This window comes from Anarhichas minor, unplaced genomic scaffold (genome assembly GCF_050575085.1).
Source record: "Anarhichas minor isolate MPS153535 unplaced genomic scaffold, ASM5057508v1 ptg000071l, whole genome shotgun sequence".
Classification (NCBI taxonomy): domain Eukaryota; kingdom Metazoa; phylum Chordata; class Actinopteri; order Perciformes; family Anarhichadidae; genus Anarhichas; species Anarhichas minor.
Genome location: NW_027466517.1, coordinates 908,744 through 924,141, shown reverse-complemented (window position 1 = coordinate 924,141; position 15,398 = coordinate 908,744). Strand labels below are relative to the sequence as shown.

At 41.7% G+C, this 15,398-nt stretch overlaps 1 protein-coding gene across 1 annotated transcript; it reads left to right on the top strand.

The window, feature by feature from the left end:
- Nucleotides 1-537: 537 nt before the first annotated feature.
- hs2st1b (heparan sulfate 2-O-sulfotransferase 1b) lies at nt 538-9,957 on the top strand. The gene is made up of 7 exons (XM_076079224.1): nt 538-1,123; nt 2,758-2,996; nt 6,214-6,299; nt 6,705-6,843; nt 6,932-7,029; nt 8,232-8,389; nt 8,883-9,957. Exons 1-7 carry the CDS (start codon nt 1,000-1,002, stop codon nt 9,107-9,109), a joined length of 1,071 nt encoding a protein of 356 aa, XP_075935339.1. The 5' UTR covers nt 538-999; the 3' UTR covers nt 9,110-9,957.
- Nucleotides 9,958-15,398: the final 5,441 nt, after the last annotated feature.

Genomic DNA, 15,398 nt, shown 5'->3' with positions numbered 1-15,398 from the left:
ATGACCTGGGTGACTTATGGCACAGACCACTATAAAAGGCCTGCGTTTTCCTTTGTAATCTTCTCACAAAGATTTAGGACACTTAGGCTGTCATGTAAAATTCAAAGAACCACACTTGTAATTTATTCCAAGTATGTCATGTTGACCACCAGAGCCTGTGCTATTTGGACACGAATTACTTACACAAACATAATTATTTAAGGCTTGGGCATGTTTCACACCACACTGTTCAGCATTTAAATAAAATATAGAGATGGAGATGTAAAATGAGATTAATGTGTCAGGGGAGGAACGGAGCTTAAAAAGACTGCTGGGAGCCAATGAAAGATGAGTGAAAAAAAAAAAAAAAAAACGAAACACAGAGCTAACACTGCAATATTTGTGAAGAGCATAGAACATTTAAAACCCATGTTTTTCTACGTTGATTGTGTTTTTGCCTAGTTTTTGCCGTGGTAAAAACCCTCCGGGCCAGTAGGTGGCGGTAAGCGCATTTAACACTGGTTTGTGAGCCTACAGTAAGACGCTACGTGCTGCAACAAGCCCCTGTACGCTGCTGAACATAGTTGGGAGTCGCGTTTAACGATGTATTTTTCCTCCAGCACCAAGTCGCATTTAAATGGAGCTTATGGACTCTGCGTGCTGTCAGCGGGGTGAAAAGCAAGCAAGCTAGACATTTAAAACATACGCAGTGACGAGCGTCTTGGTTCTTTAAAGATGACGGCAGCGTGAGCCTTACGTGACTTTATAATGATAGTTAGCGGAGAAGCTAATGTTAGTTTGTTTGGCTAGCATTGAGTTAGCCCTGTTGGACGGCTGTTGAGTGTACGCTAATGGCGCTAAACACCAAGCAGCAAAGTAAAGCAACTTGGATTGACCTGGTTAGTTGGTTACCAGCATAACGCAGCAATTTAGGTAGCTCTGTTTTATTAGCCATTAGCAGTGGATCTGAGACGTTTCACTGTTTAATCGTATCCGCGGAATGATTCATCTGGTGGTTTGATGGGGCTTTTAAGGACCATGATGCCCTCAAAGTTCCAGCTTTTGGCTGTTTTGGCATTCGCACTGGCGATGCTCTTCATCGAGAACCAGATCCAGAAACTGGAGGAGTCGAGAGCCAAACTCGGTACGTTAAGACCAAAGCAAAGGTGGCCCGTTCACTTTGTTGGCGTATATTGTTGCATAATTAATTCATGTGTGGATGAAAAGTGCTGTTTGGGTCTTTAAAGTAATAGTTACTCCGGGACGTTAATGTTTGCGGTAAAATAGTTACATTTAGTGTTGATGCTTGGAGTATACGAGGTTAATGGCGGAGTTTTAAGACACCACATTAAGAGACTTTTAGGAAGAATTAGTTAAGTTTGAGAAAACAAATAATACTTCGTTTTATAAAGCTACTTGTAGCTTATTTTTTGTAATAATTCTTTTCTGCAATTCATTTTGACGAACAGCTATTTGAGATAGAAATTGTTAGAAAAGGCCAAAAAAATGTATTTTACACACGAATAATTTAGTTTTTCTTCTTTTTTCATCAATACATTCACAGTCAAACAAAGGCAATTCAATTGAATGAGGTCATCTTGCTCATGCTGCAAAGCTTCATACAACACGCACGTTGGAGAGCAAATGAGTGCAAATCAGTCATCGAGACTGACTTCAAACCAAAAGAATAAATATTTCTTAACACCTGTAGCTGGTGTAAGGGGACACCAACTGTACAGCAGGCCGGTAGTGTTTGCAGAAATGTATGTCATATATTTACTTCCAGTAATTAATTATTCATTTCATGGGTAGACTGCTGGCTGGCCTCTTATGAGACTGCAGGCCAGCATACAACATTGTTATCGTAGACTTTTATACTTTGTATTGCAATTGCTGCACAACAATTTCCTTGGGGATGAATAAAGTGTTATCTTATCTTACTGTACAGTAGTATTTGTTAGAAGTGATCAGAAAAAAACAGCCTGACCTGCCAGATGGTGTGATTTATGCGTTTCTGATCTCGTGACATAGCGAGAATCAAGCTGCTGTGCAAGGTCAATATTGCCCTTGAGTAAAGCTAACCCCACGTTTACCGCCTCTTCATTTACTGAATATCTTTAAGAAGAGGGTAATTGCAGGGGCCAGGAGCAAAATGCGCCGTCTGCCTTTCAGTGCACGCGACTAACATCCTGCAGACACGTGGCCCCTCTCTCATGCTCAGACACGGGGAGTGCTGGCTGGGCAGCATTGAGCGACACACAGCTGATCCAAGAGATACTGTCAAGGCCATTCCAGTAATTGGCTTTAATTAACATTTCAGTGGAGACGAGAAGTGGGAGAAAACACTTTTAATTATGCCTCCTGTCTATATAATCATCAAAAGCTTAATTGCTTGTTTCAGCGTTATTGTATTTGTAGGACTTTGTTGCTTTCCTTAATTAAGACGAGACTTCATTTTACATTTTTAACAGATGTTCCTTTTGTCTTTTTCTTAATTGTTGTGTCGGTGGCCTCACACCTACTGTGTGTGCTGCCAAATGAGAATAACAAGAAGCATCAACTAACTTTTGTCTCATTAAAACCCAGGCAGCAGAGGATGTCAGCCAGTCCATAATCATATAAATTAAACATATTGTCTCTGTTTAGAAACACTTGCCTCAAACAACCGACAAATCAATATGGGCTATATTTGACAGTCTTTTCAAAAGCATACGTCTATGATAATTGATGGTAAATATACTTTTTTTTTAATTTTTTTTATTTTTTGTGCCCGTACAGAACGTACCATTGCCAGACACGAGGTGGCTGAAGTGGAGCAGCGCCACAGCGAAGATGCTGGGCGGGAGTCGTCCCCGCCGGCAGAGAAGGATGACACGGTCATCATCTACAACAGAGTGCCCAAGACGGCCAGCACGTCCTTCACCAACATCGCCTACGACCTGTGCAGGAAGAACCGCTTCCACGTACTGCACATCAATACGACCAAAAATAATCCCGTCATGTCTCTGCAAGACCAGGTAAGGCCGACGGCCATCAGATGCAGTAACATCTAAATACCACTCAAAACATGAAAGGTCAGAATTTAGTACATGATTTCAATAATTTTACTTTGACTGCAAAGACAGATTTCCAGCCTATAAAAGCTGCTGGATAGAAACTTGACTCCACCTCTCACATGAGCACGTTCCTCTTATTATACTAATAATCCGTTCCGTAATACAACATAGAGAAGAAGAAAGAGATCAAAGACAGAAGAGTCCTTTGTTGTCATAACAGATGCTCCCCTTATGACAGGCTTTGATCGTCACAGCTGAAAATGTGAAACTAAAAATAAGCTGTTGTAACATGTAACATGAAACATTTTCACACAAATATGCTGGGAAAAATCGAACGATGTTAACATTCTGACCTCACATCTGTGCAATGTGGAACTTCAGCAGTAGTGTCTGTTAGTGAAGTCTGCGACTGTAGATCGTACTTCTGTTTATGTTCTGAATACTGTCTCATCATTTTCGATCTGTCAGTGAGTTCTGTAGAAACAACATGCCGGATAAAAGGTGGCAGTTTAATAGTGCTGCGTTTTTCCTTATTTTCCATCAAATGGTAACATTTCATTAAAGACTTCATGGTCAGCACAAAATCCAATAATACTATCATTCACTGAAGGGCATCTTTTCAGTAGTTGATTACAGATGGATGGATAGATGGTGCAGTCAGACTACAGCAGTCACTGTTCCAGCTCTATGGATTTGAAATAAAAAACAACTAAAGGGTTTGATGCCTGACTTTTAGCTAAACCAATGGACAGTGTGAAAGCTATAGTCTTTTTCCTGCATTGTAACCAAATTTTAGGGTCTAAAAAAAAGTGAAGCTTGCAAATTTGCATTCTTCCTGACGGCCAGCAGGGGGCGACTCCTCCGGTTGCAAAAAGAAGTCAGATTGTATGAGAAAATGACTATGAGAAAATGTCTATGAGAAAATGACTCTACTTCTCTCTTGATTTATTACCTCAGTAAACATGAGTTTATGGTCTCAATCTCTAGTTTAAGTCTTCATTTTCATTTGGTAAATTATGGTCCATTTGGGTAAAATAGACCCTAAAGCAGAGTATGCTTTAGCCACCTTGTGATTGACAGGTTGCTACCAAGGCGTTGTCCGGCCACCGCTTGGACTTTGCCGGTCGTCAGCTGAAACGAGATCCCCCGCGATAATGTAGTGAACGTGAGTCCGATGGCGCCATATGTAGGAATCAGTTGCAACGGTTTATCTCTCCACCAGGTGGAGCAATAAGTATCGAAGCATGAAACGCTTTACTGCGCCTGAAATCTTTCTGATCAGCTTTCATGTGTATTAAGGATGTGCGTCCCACACAGAGCCTATACTTTTAATGATTATGTTCATATCATGAGCACATCATGATGATCAGGTCATGGAAACACTATGCTGAGGCTTTCTGTAAGACACCGAGACAGAGACTCGCCTCTAGCTGCTGATTATACCGTCTATTCTGTCCAAGCTCTCAATGAAAGCCGTAGCCTACCTGAGGGAAATGAATAACTGTGTACCTATCTATATTATTATATTTCATAATGTGTACATTTACTTACATTCCACAACAGACAATCTGGGTTTATGTAGTTAAAAATATGTGAATAATTACTATAAGAACTGAAGGGTGGCAAACAATATTGAGGTTCCAGCCACTGCTGTAGGTCAGAGTGCACCCTGGCCACAGTATCGCAGGGCTGACACACACAGACGGACAACCATTCACGCTCACATCCACACCGAGAGTCATTTACCTAAGCTGTGGACTGGGAGAACCCGGAGAGAACCCATGCTGCTACGGGGGAGAACATGTTGCAGCCTGTTACACTGAGTGCATTCATATAAGAGGCGTAAATGCCTCAAAGCTATGCAGGTGTTATTTGTGGCTTGTTAGTGCCGAGGTATTACCCCGTCTGCCATCTCACATCAGGCTGCCTTGCCCGTCTCAAGTTTCCTAGCTTCAGCTTTTCTTACTGAAATGTCTCTGAACATTTTCCTCTTATTGTCCCGCCTCCATAATCCAGATAGAAGATGCTCTCAGTCGGAAAGAATGTTGATTTATTTCATCCCAGTTGCCTTTCTTTCAATTGTTGCCGTGCACTCGCAGCAATAAGGTTAGCGGCAGCAGAGAGTGGTGCAGTGTTTCCTGCCCCACGATTTACGTCTCATCCTTTTTGATGGACCTATCTGTATGCAGCTTGACAGGAAGACTGCAGGCGCTACCCGGAGCCGGGAGTGGACCGTGAAAGGACCTCAGTGTGTCTGCATGTTAATCTATAGTTTTAGTCAATTTAGCTAATATTCTCCTAAATAAACAAAACGCGAGAATGAAACATCCATCCAAACTCGGCTCTTTGTGGTAAAGATGCAACCCTGCTTTATGGTCTATTGCACTCTAAATGGAGCATCATTTACTAAATGAACATCATGCTGTATTGAAGAAGACTTGAAACTAGAGATTGAGACCATAAACTCGTGTTTACAATGATTATTGAGAGAAATAGTCATTTTCTCATAGACTTCTATACAATCTGACTTATTTTTGCCACCAGAGGAGTCGCCCCCTGCTGGCCAGGAGAGAGAATGCAAGTTTAAAATTCTGCCTGATCAAAAAAAAAACATCAGCAGCAGTTGAACATCTGTTTGAGTGAGAAGTTTAAATGTTAAATGAACACTGCTGAACTGAACTCGCCACATTGCACAGTTGCACCAACTTAAAACTAAAGTCAACCGTAAGCAAAACTGTAACATTTCACCTACTGCATCACTGAGGTCAAAATTAATGAAAGTAGGACAACTAACAATCACATGTGGAATTAAAACATAAAAGAACAAGGAGAAGCAACGGATGTTTTTCACATGTGAATTAGGAAGTGTGTGACCCATTCAGTCAGCTGATGGGCTTCCTCTTGAGATCATCTGCTGAAGACAACGGCCTCTTACTGTGAGCCAACATGACTTCTCACCTGACAAAGTCGACTGCAAAGACTCACTACATCCTTTTCAAATGTGAAACAGAGTCCATGTCTTTCCAGCAGGAATCCAAATGTGTTAGTCTTCAGCAAAGCCAGCCATTTTCACCTCTCTGTCCCAGTGTTTCCTTTTTTCTGTTGATGCTGTTGTTTTTCCATTATGCTGGAGTTTCCCTGCTGCTCCGTGATTAGTTTCCATTATCTTTGGCTACAGGTGCGCTTTGTCAGGAATGTCACCTCATGGAGAGAGATGAAGCCCGGCTTCTACCACGGCCATGTAGCTTATCTGGACTTCTCAAAGTAAAGCCCTTCATTTCCTGTAATACCATTAATATCCAGATGCGTTCCAGACAGTTAGCAGAGCAGATAAAAGGGAGGCCATGTATTGATTGCTAACCTGTGCTTTAGCGTTGATTAATAGCATTGTTGTCCTTATCTCCCCCTGTCGCTATCATTTCAGCGATCACAGGTAATTATCCTAATGGTGTAAGCGTTCTCCAGTGAGAGAGCGCCTGTTAACTTGCAGCCTCAGTTCCCTCCCTGAAGCTGCCACGCTTTCACTGATGGAAACGCTGTTTCTGTAGTTCAATAAACACTATTAATTAGACGGCAGCTTCATGTTCTGATGTCTGTTGGACTTGAAACTAATCCTCAAGTGTCTGTTCAATGCAAATGAAATGTGTCAGCCTCTTTCTTTGTGTTTAGATATGGGGCGAAGGGTAAGCCCATGTACATAAACGTGGTGAGGGACCCCATAGAGCGCCTGGTGTCGTACTACTACTTCTTACGTTTCGGAGACGACTACAGACCTGGTCTACGGCGAAGGAAACAAGGAGACAAAAAGGTCTTTATTTATCTCAGCAAACCTTTTTGTTCAGTGCCTAATGTTTGCCCGTACGGGAATGTGTGACAGTGTCTCCGTTGTCTTTCAGACCTTTGATGAGTGTGTGTCATCGGGCGGGTCTGACTGTGCTCCGGAGAAACTCTGGCTTCAGATCCCCTTCTTCTGCGGCCACCATTCAGAGTGCTGGTGAGTGGGCTGCACCTGCCACATCACAAACAGAGCCCAGTGCGTTTAAGTGAGTACAGGACGCCTGAAGCAGTGACAAGAAGAGCTGGAAAAATGTCAGAGGGAACAGACACTCCGCCAACAAGATCCTTAAACCGAGAACATGTCGTGCGAACCGCGGATTAATTACACAGTTTAACCATCGTAGTGTGAGAAACAGTTTTGCTTCCGATCATTTAAGTAAAAAATATGCAATCTGTAGATCGACATTGATGCTTTCTAGTCAGATAGGGATACATTGTGAACAACAAGTCTGTGTTGTTATCGGCAGGAGGAGAGCTAGTAACGCTAGTAACGCTAGTAAAGCTAGTAACGTAGTAAAGCTAGTAACGCTAGTAACGCTAGTAAAGCTAGTAACGTAGTAAAGCTAGTAACGCTAGTAACGCTAGTAAAGCTAGTAACGTAGTAAAGCTAGTAACGCTAGTAAAGCTAGTAACGTAGTAAAGCTAGTAACGCTAGTAACGCTAGTAAAGCTAGTAACGCTAGTAAAGCTAGTAACGTAGTAAAGCTAGTAACGCTAGTAACGTAGTAAAGCTAGTAACGCTAGTAAAGCTAGTAACGTAGTAAAGCTAGTAACGCTAGTAACGCTAGTAAAGCTAGTAACGTAGTAAAGCTAGTAACGCTAGTAACGTAGTAAAGCTAAAAATACAATCTTTTACTTCCTAATAATTTGAATGTATGTAAAAGGTAAAAGTTAGTGATGAAAATTAATAATTTTGTTCATTAGCTATAGGCTTATTAGTATTTTGGTTAATAACTGTAAAACCGTGATATTTCCTCTGATAATAATCGTAATATTTAAATTTCCTATCGTGACGTCCCTAGATACAGTCTAGGTACATATGCTGAATACACAAAGAGCAACCCTGGAAAGGCCCTCAACCATAAGCCACTGTTTTGCTGTATGATTCTGTTTGTCGTTATGCTTGGTGTAATCGTGTTTAATGTAGACCACAAATATAGAAACAGAAAATAATAATTGCCATTCAACTTTCAATCGCAACGTTCCTCTGAAATATTGTATCTAGATATTCCCCTCAAATATTTCCGGCCTACAGCACGTAGTGAAGCTTATCACGGAGCTTTTAATATCAGAAGTGAGTCATGGACATATTTCATCGTGGGGTTTCTTGATAACATTTCATTTTCTGTTTTGTGTGCAGGACTGCAGGCAGCAGATGGGCCCTGGAGCAGGCCAAGTCCAACCTGCTGAACGAGTACCTGCTGGTCGGAGTGACGGAGGAGCTGGAGGACTTCATCATGATCCTGGAGGCAGCACTGCCGCGCTTCTTCAAGGGAGCCACAGAGCTCTACAGAAGCGGTAAGGACCAGAGGCCGGCCTCCGTCGGTGGTACTGGGCTCCGAGAGTGGCCGGTGGCTGGACATCACCGTCTTATATTGAGGCCCCACACACAGAATGAGGGCCACTTGTGATGAAGATATCTGTGCTTGTGTGATTAACTGTTAAAGAGCTCATGAAGTGGCACTCGTGACAATATAATGGAAACATATTCCAACGATGATCTTCATGATGTTCAGTTCCAGATTTATATTTTTATTTAGGTATGTATTAATTCAACAGTTTAACTAGTTTGTAAAGTAAATGTTTGTTATTTAAAAAATAGGTTTATTGGCCGATTAATCCAAACGGTGGTTATGATATTGTTTTGGTTGACTAGTTTTCCTGTTTGTGGTGTCCACTAGTGGGCTCTCTTGGTAGTGAAATCATCATCAAGTGAAGCATCGGTGTTACTGAGCCGCTGTTGCTCACCGTGTTGTCCAGACTGACATTAAACCTCCTTCTGTTCCTCCAGGAAAGAAGTCCCATCTACGTAAGACCACGGGCAAAAAGCCCCCCACCAAAGAGACAATAGCCAAGCTGCAGCAGTCCGACATCTGGAAAATTGAAAATGAGTTTTACGAGTTTGCACTCGAACAGTTTCAGTTTGTGCGCGCCCACGCTGTCAGGGAAAAAGATGGAGAACTCTACGTCCTGGCTCAGAGCTTCTTCTATGAAAAGATCTACCCCAAAGTGAGCTAAAAACAGGAAGCCAGGAAAGAGACAATTAGGACTCATTTACACTGGGAGGAAGTTCATCAAGTGATGCTGCTGAATGCCTTTTCTCACACCGTACTGTGGACTCTCTATGAGGAATGTGTGGGAGCAGCTGTTGAGAGAACGTAACGTGGATATAAACAGTCAGTCTGAACGGTGAGAAAGAATTCAAACCCAGATGAGGGTGAAATGAGAGCTGGATGTGAGACTTCTCAAAAGCCAAACACGAGCAGCCTTTGAGTCGTGCAGTTCTTTGGTTGAAGCATCAAGAAAAAAAGCCTCAAACCTCAACCAGTCCAACTAGTTTAAAACCATCGTTAAATGGGTTCTGGCAGATTGACTTAGGTGCACACATTTTAGTTTAAATGTTAAAACTGTAACCAAAAAAACCCAATCAGAGCTGCATTTGTACTTCCTGTATTACATGTTCTTGGACCAATTGGTAGCAAAATAAAAAAAGATTGGACCATTGCATCCTTTGGTGTGTGACAAGTATTTGAGATGTTCTCAATTTTTAGACACACTAGTATTTAATCACTGAGACGGTGACGTGCACCTTTGATAGAACAGATAGCTGCTGTGTTAGCCGGTGAAATGAGCACAGCTGGAGCAGCAGAAAGGTGCTAATGTAAAACAAAAGGAATGTTTTGAGTCCAGGGTTGAGCTTTGACGTGGTCACAGGGTCACAGGTGGAGGTGGAGCTGAAAGTGCCTTTATTACAACGTTGTGGACTTTTTGTTGGTATTCTTTTTCCAGTGTTCTCTTTGTTTGTGTGTATTCATATGTTCTGTTTCACACCCCATCAACAATCTAAACATAAATGCATAACTAACTTTCCTGGCTCGTTTTATCCTTACTGTAGTTGACTGTGTCTAATGTGAGTGCTTGTGTCATGATACTGATGAGGAAGTAGCTCGTAACGTTGATATCCCGTGATAGTTATTACTGATTAATAAGAATTGTTCTTCCATTTAAAGCTGTAGTAGCAGAGACTATATGGATAAATCACATAGACTCTATATGAAGATGATCAAGCTTTAAAATCCCTGCTTTCTACAGTTCCCATTTTTTTACGTTTAGTTAGTATTGACAAATACATAGGGAGTAGGACAAATGCATACAAATACAGTATATATACACATACAGACATGTACGCTCACTAGGAATTTATTTGCTACATTTTTTAGCTCCAAAAAGGACGTCTGGCCAAAGGAGGTATTTCAGTACAATACTTGAGAGGCCCCTGCAGTAGTATTCCTAGTGGACCTTCCCTGCCTGTAAGTTGGCGTCTATGGAATGTTTGTTCAGCGTGAATATTATCATTCCAAGTCCAAACACTAAGCAGCTACTGCAGAACCGCCACATACGGCTATCAATCACCTAAGACTTTACCGTCAAAAGTCATATGATAAGGTCCATCTGTGAGAAATATATTGCTTCAACGTCTATTAGAGCTTTGAGCTGAATGCTAATATCAGCATGCTGTGGTAACATGCTGATGCTAAGCAGATGTAATGTTTAATATGTTAACTATATTAATTCAGCATGTTGGCATGGTATTATTAGCTAGACACAAACTACAGTGGAGGCCTGATGTCATATGTTGCAAGTATTTAGTCTGACCGCACTGATTATAACACCTGTGCCCTGATTCACGCCGGCATTACGCCCCCAGGTGGTGGGAGGTTGTACAAAAACAAATCAATAACAAAATAGCTCTTACAATCATATGTATAATATATTATGCCTGTCACAATTTCATAAAGCCCATGACGACATTCAGTTTAGAATGATTTGAAATGACAAGAAAGAACTGGAACCCAGGAATGTTCGCCATCTTTGCTCGTAAAAATGACTGCAACGATAAATTGATCATCAAAATAGGTTTTCCGTCAATCGACTAAACAAACGATTGTAAGTCTCCCGTTGATTACGTCAGGATAGAAGGTTTTATTCTTTATAAAGTGGCTGCGGCTACTCCCATATGTGGACAATCGGGCTTGTTTTTGCACCTCTTTGGCCCTCCTGCAGTGACTTACATGAGCCTGTGTAGTTCTTGACTTCCATTTCTCCTCTTTTGGCTCCATAATTACAGATTAATTGCCCCGCTATATCTCACTCAACATGGAGTACTTAACCACTGAAAGCGTGAAATAACAGAGTGGGACGGGATGATCTGCTGTAGTCGGCGGTATTAACCAGCTCCTGCCTCCTCTCCGATGGGAGCACAGACAGGGAGGGAGGGTGTCTGCGGGCAGACGTGCTAGCACGCTCCACCAGTCCACAGCCTGTTCTCGTGTCGACACAGAGACGAGCACAAAGGCCCCAACCCATATTTGACGCTTTGTGGCCATGGACACAAGGAGAGGCTGCCAGTCTCAGAAAATAGAACTCAATTAACAGTTTAGCTGCAGGCATATTGGAACATTGTTTCATTAACGAGATGAATACAGTCTGATAATTACTTCATCTCAATTAGAGAAAAAAAAGGTTACACTCTATATCGATTGTGGCTGATGAGCTTGAAGGTTAATTAGGAACACAATAATTCAAAAGTCTATTCTGCTTTGTTGTTCTTTGACAGTTGTGGGATCTGTTTGTTTTTTGAAGGACTCTGCAGGTGTTCCTGTCACAATAACACTACTTGATTTCATCTATTCAACAAAAGGGTTGCCTTTTGTTGCAGCGAAATAGCCTGCTTCTCTCCTAACCTTGACTCCAGCTAGTAAACACTTTTGGTTTCTGCCTCGCTGTTCTGCCCTGAGCCACAAGAGGGCGCCGTGGTCCTTCCTAAAAGCCTCCACAGAAGCAGCATGGGAGCTTGGACGGACTGAAACGGTTCACCAAGCCCCCCCATTAATGCACCTGTGCAAAGCCAAATGGAACAAACTAATAGTGCATTACCATTAACAATACAAATTACACCATTAGGCACACTTGGCTCTCAGGCCTTGTGATAGCTATAAATAGTTTCACTTGGTCTTGGACAATTTGTGCTGTACTTGCATAATGACAGCACTTGAATTAATTCAGGGTGTGCGAATGGAGAACCCAAATTGCTGCATGTTTTGAAAGGGGACATTTTGGACTTTTTTTTTTAATGATGTGCCTCTTCCTGTACAACCACCTCTGCAAGAGGCCAGCAGCCCTAACATGAGCAAAATGTCTCCATTACAGCCGCATCCAGAGCATTTGATCCAGTTATTGCTGTAACTGTGCACAGAGTAATGACCTCTTTTTGTCAATGAAAGTTGGCTGGATTACCAGGAATGGCCCTCTGGATCGGTTTGGACCCGTTTCCGGCAGACCATGGGAGACCCAGCACAGTTTTTGCAGCTATCTGACCCCGAAGTGGTTTCACTTCTGCTCCATAAAACAAACAGAGCAGAGCAGAGGCAGCTTGACTGCCCCTCACTGGGACTGTGGACAGGACCTTAAAGCGCTTGGCCGAAGGGAACTATTATGTGTACTACTTTTCTCTGTGTTTTATGTAAATTAACCACACTAAAATGGAAGGTAAAATTAAGCCACCATGTCAGAGGCACTGAGACGTTTGATTTGATGATGTGAAAAGGATAGTTAGCCAAGACTAAGGATCTACAGCCGTGCTAGAAGCTCGATGAGGCTTTTCTTAGGCACAACGTTGCTCCAGTTTGTGACTCTACATTAAAGTCACAGAGCTAAGCCTTTATTTCTCTAAACTCTATATACCCGCTGATGTTTGAAAATGCTTAAATGTCATCTAACATGACTTATTGCTGTTCTGAAAGTATATCTGGGATCCTCAAAGACTCCAAACCATCTGGATGAGTAAATCCTCCGTCCACTGCATGATAAATAGCTTTATATCATGCAGCGGACTGGACTTTTTTCTTAGAAGAGTCTTCCCATCCAATTGTTATCAAGACATTTCACTCAAATTTACAAAAGTGAATTCATGTCGTTCAGGGAATTGCGGCAAACAATAGGATTCATCCTCAGGGGGCCATGAATATCACATTTACATAGAAATCCATTCAATGGTTGACAAGACATTTCCTTAAAAAGGCAATAATGTTGACCTCGTGGTGGCGCTAGAAGAACAGCCAGTGGATCCTCAAAGTTACTGCAGTTCATCCTCCGGGGACCATGCACTGCTGTTTTAAATGTCACAGCAATCCATCAAATAGTTGTTGCAATATTTCAGTTTGGACCAAAGTGTTGGACCCGACCGACAAATGGGTCGACAACGCAAACCTCAGACGGCGCTTAACCTGAGCAGTAATCCGTGCACACATACTGCTTCTCAAACAGCTACACTCTTATCAATTAAGAATAATATGGACGGGGAGATCACAGCATCACATCCATCATTTACATGTAGGAGTACATGATGTAATACATAATGGACATTATGAGCGTGTGAGCACAACAGGGAGGATGACCCTGTACAGGAAACTCTGCGATACTCTTAATTAGATTGCTGTATTGTGGTTTGACCTTGGTGGGAGACACTCTACACTGCTCTCCCTCCCTCCCTCTCTCTCTCTCTCTCTCTCTCTCTCTCTCTGTCTTTCTCTTGCTCTTGGTTGTTCTGGCAGGCTGAAAGCGCATAGTGGAGCATGGGCATTTTCTCCTGGAGGGTAGGAGAGAAATGCAATCAGCAATTCAATCGTGGCCATTGTGTAGCAGTGCTGATGAGCTTTGCAGAGTAGATAATGGATTAAATTATTTATCCCCCCCCCTCTCCTCCTCAGTGCTTATTGTTGCCCCCTCTTTGTGCTGCTACAGCGGTACACAGACGTAGGTTGAAGGCCTAGATCACTTGCTGCCTTTCATAGATCTAATTTTTCCAATTAGCGCTTCAATGCAGAACGTTCTCTCCCCCTTTACCCCCTGCCTCCACCGCAGCGTTCATTGTCAGATACGTCCCATGAGGTGAGCGTTTGAACCTATCGGCGTCCAATTCAATGACGGAGAATACCACTGTTCCACCACATTGCTGTCACTCCTCCCCGTACTTCTCTCGCGGAAACGCTAAATGGTCTTGATAATAACGTAATCAAGGACACTTTCTTCAAATGCGTGCCATTAGACTGCAGCAGCTGTGCACAGGTCTGGCTGATCCGGGATCAGGAGCACAGTGACCAAAATGTCGCTCCTCTAAGTGTTTTCAATTATGTGGTGACCATATGGGGGGAAATAGGAAAGCTGCTGGGTCCCGATTATCGTCAAAACATGGGGGAACCATACATGCTATTGATTATGGAGGCCATCAATCAGAAGGTCAATGTACAGTATGACTGAGATGCATTCATGTTGCTACAGCAGCTGTCAGCATCGTTACCGGTGGATTCATCAGGAGTTCTTTATTGTAATGTCCTATAGTGATGATTTCAGGTTCAAGAACACGTTAGCAACCTGACGAAGGTAATGACAGCGAAGAAGAAGTAACACCCGTGCATTTCAGAGACATAATTCAAATTGTGAGCATATACTTTACATGAACGTAATTGAGTACTTGAGATACACCTGCACTGTAAATGAATCAGTGTATTGCTAAATCGAAAATGAAGCAGCTTAGAAGCTGAAACCAGTGATACGTTTCAGTTATTAGTTTGCAAAAAAACAAAAAGAAATTGAACAAAAACTGACCAAATGCAGTTCGAGGTTATTAGATGAGTCAGATATGTAATCAACTAAATCAATGAATAACACTGTTAAACTGGCTTTTCATTTTTTTAAGTTAAAAGTAAAGTGAGTAACTCAAAGTGTTTATAGAAATGAATAAAGTTTAAAAAAGTCTAAAATAAAGTTTTGATTTTATTTATTTATTTACTGATTAGTTATAAAGGAAAAATACAAGACTTTATATTTATCTTTACATCTGATTTTAATTTAACTGAAAGTATTATTCACTGATGTATTCTGTTATATTTGTCACTTTCGGGGCTGTAACATGTAGTTTGATCCTTTTAGTTCCCCTATATTTAGAAGCTTTAAGGTTCAAATCAGTGTTGATGTCACAGATAATCTGCATCATTGTGGTCCAACTCTGTGTTTAAGCTGTTTGATGTTCACACTGAGGGAAACGTTCAAACCAATACGTTTTTATGGCTGCATTATGCCATCAAATGGAAATATTGTCACCCGGACAAATTTGGTCTCTTTGGAAAATGTGCGATCTCTGAGATAAAGTTATGTGGGTTTGAAAAAAGGTATGTTGATAATGACCGAGCTCCAGTGGATCAGTTAAGTTTAAAAGAATTAAGTAAGTTTAGATTTATGATCTTTT